General features: G+C 42.8%; 1 protein-coding gene across 1 annotated transcript in view; it reads left to right on the top strand.

The window, feature by feature from the left end:
• The first annotated feature begins 2486 nt into the window (after positions 1-2486).
• Positions 2487-6000, top strand: part of LOC116822127 (monocarboxylate transporter 2-like) — a 74225-nt gene continuing 70711 nt past the window's right edge. The window contains exons 1-2 of the mRNA XM_032775765.2: positions 2487-2800; positions 5124-5383. Coding sequence (XP_032631656.1) covers positions 5167-5383 — 217 coding nt within the window. The 5' untranslated portion in view covers positions 2487-2800; positions 5124-5166. The remainder of the gene's footprint in view (positions 2801-5123; positions 5384-6000) is intronic.

The following is a 6000-nucleotide window of genomic DNA, read 5'->3' as shown; positions in this document are numbered from 1 at the left end:
GAGTACTAAAATTTAGTGAAAAATAATTATCAGAAAAGACAATGTGCAAAATTCCCCCCTTACATGAAAAATCAGGAGAATAGGAAGTTTTGACCTGAGAAAATATTCTGTATCAGAGTATTTTGTTTAATTTTGGATCAAGAACACATGATGCAAGCATGGTTTCACCAATTCTTCCCAGAATACTTTGTGCCACTGTGATCAGACCTGGCCATAGTAAGACACTGGGTTTGCAAATGCTAGTTTCCCAGACCGTGACATTATAACGTGCCATTAAAAATGCTGCATTGTGTGACTGGGACAGTTTCTTGTCAGAAGACCATAAGTTAGTGCTGCTTTCGTGTGGTGATGAGCCATGACTCATGATTATTACTTAGGCAGAATACCAAATTCTCTAGTACTAATTCCATCAAATAAAAAGTCAGCTGTGTATGCTAGCACTTTCTTTGTGGTTATGATCAGGTTTGGACAGCCTAAAGATCTCTAAGGAAGTGTGTTCTGTACATGGCCTTGTGATGAGGTGTCCACACAGGACTGGAAGGGGTTAAGGTGGTCAAGTATAGGGTGACACGATGTCCCAACTTTATAAGGACAGCCCCGATATTCGGGGTTTTTTCTTATACAGGTGCCAATTACCCCCACCCCTACCCCCGTCTCAATTTTCCACACTTGCTGTCTGGTCACACTAGTCAGGTAGGCCTATTAACTCCACAGGCTGCACCTGGAGGAAGAGCCAGAGAGCAGGGAATTGGTCGGAAGCAGGCCTATAAAGCCAGGAAGCTGGCAACAGAGAGGGCTGCTGCTGGGAAAGGACAGTCACTCCTGGGAAGAGTGTTTGGAGACAGCAGAGGTGGGAGGTTGCAGTCATTCACCAGGAAGAGGGAGGAGGCATATAGGTTGTTAACCTATTACAGAACACAGGTTGCCTAGATCTATTCAGTAATTCCAGGTGACTGTGAAAATGATTTAATTGTTATTGTCAGACAAAATATTCACCCTCCCAGGGAGGCCCTACACGAGTTTTTTCAGCATTTTGTTTTTCAGCAATACTGAAGTACAAATGATACTGAAAACCCATATGCACCTTGACGCTGCAGAACACATAAGCATATGCTTAACTTTAAGTCCCATTAAAGTTAAACACATGTGCAAATGCTTTGCTGAATTGGAACCTCAACTTACAAGAGTTGAAAGTGCTTGGCACCTCCCAGGATCAGGCTCTTATCAAAGGAAGGTCTGTGAGGAACAATACAGCGAGGGGTGAAGCAACAATAGCGGTGGCTGTACAGAGCAGGAGAACACCCAATTTTGCACTATAAAACAGGAGGGATAGTATGTAACATGATGATGTATGTATTGCATATGTAGCATTGATTCATTTCTGCATTATCGCTGATTATAGTCTTAAAAATAACACATTGAAACTACTTTATCAAGAGCATATACCTTTCACATCCTTTAATTGCTAGATATCTTATCACAATAACACACTCTCAGGATGTTGGATTATGCTGGCATAGCCATTGTACCATCTCTCAGCCAGCCAGCCCCATACCAAAGAATATATCTATGGCGTGACTGACACTATCCCAACCTGGCATGGGCCCATCCTTAGGGTCTGCTCAGACAACGTTTGCCCAGGCATAGCTCTCCGCGTGAGGTGGGCTGGGACAAAGCACACCACATCAGCAGCTGTGTCTTCTCATTACCAGGTTAGAAGCAATAATACTGCTTTTAGGAAAACCTAAGTGAAGGGGAAGTGGAGCATTGGTAGCAGAATGTTTGTAAATACTATTGTCACAGACTTGAAAAAGAAAAGATTTTTTTTATATTTGTTTTGAATCCTATGAATCAGAATGTCATAAAAAGAAGAGTTAGAAGAAAACCAGCTTGCTGGGTCTTTTAGGAGCCAATCCAGTCCCCTTCTCTGGAGAGAAAGATATTTAATTGATGGGAAAGACCCTCAGCTGGTATAAATTGACCTAGCTATATTCTCCCTGAAATTTTTTTCTTTGAGGTATAAGCTAAACTTCCTCAATTCTTTTTTTCTTGCCACTTTACTGAACACCGTTTACTCTCCCATTCTTCAGGGTGGTCAGCTATCAGTCAGGTACAGGATGAAGTTCTGATCTACTTCCTCTGAAGACATAATTTTCCTTTAGTTTTACTCCCTTTGTTGCAAACATAAGAAAAACATACAGCTGTGCTGAAGCAACAAATGACAGTCCACCTTCATTCTCCCTCCTTGCTGTGGAACTGGTCTTTTCCATCAATTCAATACCTTTATCTCAAGAGAAGGCAACTGGAGTGGCTCCTACAAGGCACAGGGAAGTGATTTTCTTCTGACTCTTATTTTATTTGAGTGATTGGGGAGTGTGGTAAGAATGTTAACGATGCAATATCCCCTCTGGTTTGTCTCGCTCCTGGACATAATCTGATATTCTGGCAAGAGACAAGCATACGCCAAGGGCTGCCCACCAGGAACTTTCAGTCAGCTCTCCAGAAATTGTCAGCCATTTGCTGGAGATCCTGTGGAAATCAGTAGCTGGGAGAGTCAGATCCTCATTCCCATGCAGTGCTGGGGAGACGGACACCCTGCGAGGCCAATCACCTGCTGCTTATGCAATGGAATTATTCTTTTAAGCAGGGATAACCTGCAATCAAGAGGCTTTCCCCTCCCATCTGAAAACCGTACAATGAATCATTTACCCTAAGAAGAGGGCAAGCTTTGTTTTTTTCTCTCTCTCTGGAGGGGAAGCTCGACTGCAGTAAGAACAGCTCCTAGAAACCAGCTTCTAAGGTAAGTCACCTCCATAATCTTTCCAGCACCGCTTAGTGTAGGAAGAAGTTCTAGGCTCTCCTTATCCTTCAACTCCATGCCCATATATCTCTGAGCTGCCAAGCTCTCCTGGGGCTCAGCGACATTGAGTCCCCCATTTTCAAGACCCAACCCCCCAGGAGTGCCCATTATTTAGCCCAAGGGACCTTTGAGGAGGTGGGTCTTTAAATCTACAGAATGAAATCAGGTAGAGGACTGGGGAAGGTTCTTGGGAGAATCTGCATATTGGAGTGGGGAGGCAGAGAAGCTGTATGAGAAGAAGAAAAACAGCATTACCCCTAAGACTCCCTGCTCTGTGATTCTATGTCGTTGTTAAATGACAGCCCCCATCTCTTTGCTGCCAAAAACTTTAGACACCTATCTGAGACTATGAAACTTCTGTGGACATAAGTGGGGGTCCTGACACCAAAAAGGGGCACCAGCTCCTAGCCCCTCCAAGTGTCAGATGACCCAACTTCCCATTCCCGAATTGTGGTGCATACTGATCCCTGAGACCCTCAAACTCAGGGGTATTTATTTATACCACTGCTAAGCTTCAGGGACCCCATACCTTATTCCTCAGACCTGACATCTGAGCCCCTTCCCACCAGACTTGCTCCTCTAGCCCTTTCCCGGGTAGTTCTTTCTTCCAAGCCTTTCCTCATACACCTCCCATCTTTGAGCTTCTGTCCTCAAGAGCCACAGCTCCTCCCCTCTGACCTGGCAGGTGTTGCAATAGCTATAAAGTGCAGAGAACCTCCAAGGTTCAGCATCACTTTCCAGTCTCCTCAGAGACCTACACCACCACCTTCTTCCCTCTTGAGATCCTCTCCCCAAACCAGGGATCTGCATCAGTATCCCCCCCCCCCACCACACACACACACACACACACACGAGCATGATATAAACCCCATCAGGGTTCTAGTATTCCACTCTGCTGGTGTGGAGCCTTCAAAAGACTCCTGGACTGTCAGTGCACTAAAGAGATGTTTCCAGACAAATGCAGGAGATGCACTTAATAGGCGAGTGAAATGAAATAGCAATGTGTGTATGACTAAGCAATAGCAATGATCTTTTAACACATGCAATGGAAGCAGCAAGAGAGAAAGTAATGTTGGGACACAAATTTGCATTCTGGAATAGAGTAATAGACTTTAAGGCCAGATCACCAGATCATCTAGTCTGACCTTCCATACATCACAGGGCACACTAAACCCAATAATCAAAATTAGGCTAAAGTATTACAGCCCTAAGAAGACTAGACTATTGCGCCCCATAGAGAATAGGAGGAACTGAGGTGCCCCAATGTCCAACATTCCCACACTGGTGATGGCCATCACCCACACATTGCAGAGGAAGCTGGAAAAAATGCAAGGTCACTGCCAGTCAGACCTGGAAGAAAATTCCTTCATGATCCCATATATTATGATCAGTTAGACTCTGAGCATATGAGCAAGAGAATGTTGTGAAGGCCAAGACTATAACAGGGTTCAAGAAAGATCTAGATAAATTCATGGAGGCTAGACCCATCAATGGCTATTAGCTAGGATGGGCAGGGATGGTGTCGCTAGCCTCTGTTTGCCAGAAGCTGGGAACAGGCAACAGGGGATGGATCACTTGGTGATTCCCTGTTCTGTTCATTCCCTCTGGGGCACTGGCATTGGCCAATGTGACAAAACAGAATACTGTGCTAGATGAACTGTTGGTCTGACCCAGTGTGGCCTTTCTTGTGTTCTTATGTATTACTGCTCCATGTAGACAAGTACTTACATGTAAGTAACCATTTCCAGTGTTTTTCTGGTGTTCATTGGATAAACATGGATTTCATTTTTTAAATTTTGTATCGGGAGCATCTTATCAGTGTTTCTTGGTTAAAACCTAAAATCAGAAGACCTAGAATATTTTAAGTGACAGATTTGTTTTTCCTCAAATTTTTATCATAAACATTTTGAAGGGACAAAATAGATATTATTCTTTAAGATAAGTTGCACTGAAGACTGATTGCATTCCACCACTTAGCTCTGAATATCTGTATACACCTTACCACTAACTGACTGTAAAAAGTTAGAAACTCTCAGGCCGCCACATTGGAATAGTGTCTTGATGTTTTAAGAGGCGGTTGTGGCAGGATTATGGCATGGCATCTGCTCTGCCTAGAACAAATGGGTGACTTGAGAGACTCTGGCATTTATTACATATGAATAATCAGTTTTATGTATGTTCTGATTGCACTTAGTACACAATTCCATAAAATTTAGGGCTAAATATGAAAAGTTAATTTGTAGGTATGCACTTTGTTTTTCAGGACTCCCAGAGACCTGCTTTCTTTGCTGAGATCTTGGTTAGCTATGTCTCCCCTAGCTAACACAGACCTAGGCTATACCCCTCCTGATGGTGGATGGGGATGGGCAGTGGTATTTGGAGCTTCCATCTCTGTCGGATTTGCATATGCCTTCCCTAAAGCTTTCACAGTCTATTTCAAAGAACTCCGGACCGTTTTTAATGTATCCTACAGCCAGATTGCATGGGTGACTTCCATCATGTGTGCGACTACCTACGGGGGAGGTGAGTGAAACTAGAGTGCTGGCTTTCATTGGGTCAGGAAGGGAATATCTCTGCTTAAAAACTGGGTGGGGAAAAATGTTATCCTCTCGAAAGTTTTGGGGAGGCTTAAACGGAAACTCTGGTTTTCTAGAGGCTGTCCTTTAACAACATAAAGCGTTACCATGACACTTGAGAGAATATTGATAAACTTTTACATTAGGAAATGTTTTGGTGATGAAATCAATATATAAATGATATTGCCAGTTCACATGGTTTTATTTCAAGTCTTGTTATATTTAGGGTGAAATCCTGGCCCCATTGAAGTCAGTAGGAGTTCTCAACAAACAAGTTTAATAAAAGTACCATTTTAAATGGGAAAGGGTGAGATGACTTTTTTGCAAGACTTTACTCAAACTTCTTGATTTAATGATTGTTTTTTCACAAGGGGAAGTTTTCTGCATCATATTTTCCTGGCATTTATTATGAACACCTAAATGTCTTTTTTATATAAAAAACGTTTTATTCATTTGGGGCTAGATCCTGTGAAGTGCTGTGTTTCACTCAGATCAGTGACTGGAGTTTTAAAAAATGAAAGCAGATCTTCAAAATGTAGGCTGAATTATTATTGACAAAGCCCT

The sequence above is a fragment of the Chelonoidis abingdonii genome, chromosome 17, assembly GCF_003597395.2.
Source record: "Chelonoidis abingdonii isolate Lonesome George chromosome 17, CheloAbing_2.0, whole genome shotgun sequence".
In the NCBI taxonomy this organism is placed as follows: domain Eukaryota; kingdom Metazoa; phylum Chordata; order Testudines; family Testudinidae; genus Chelonoidis; species Chelonoidis abingdonii.
Note: the sequence above shows the minus strand (reverse complement) of the source record. Positions and strands in the feature narration are given on the sequence as shown.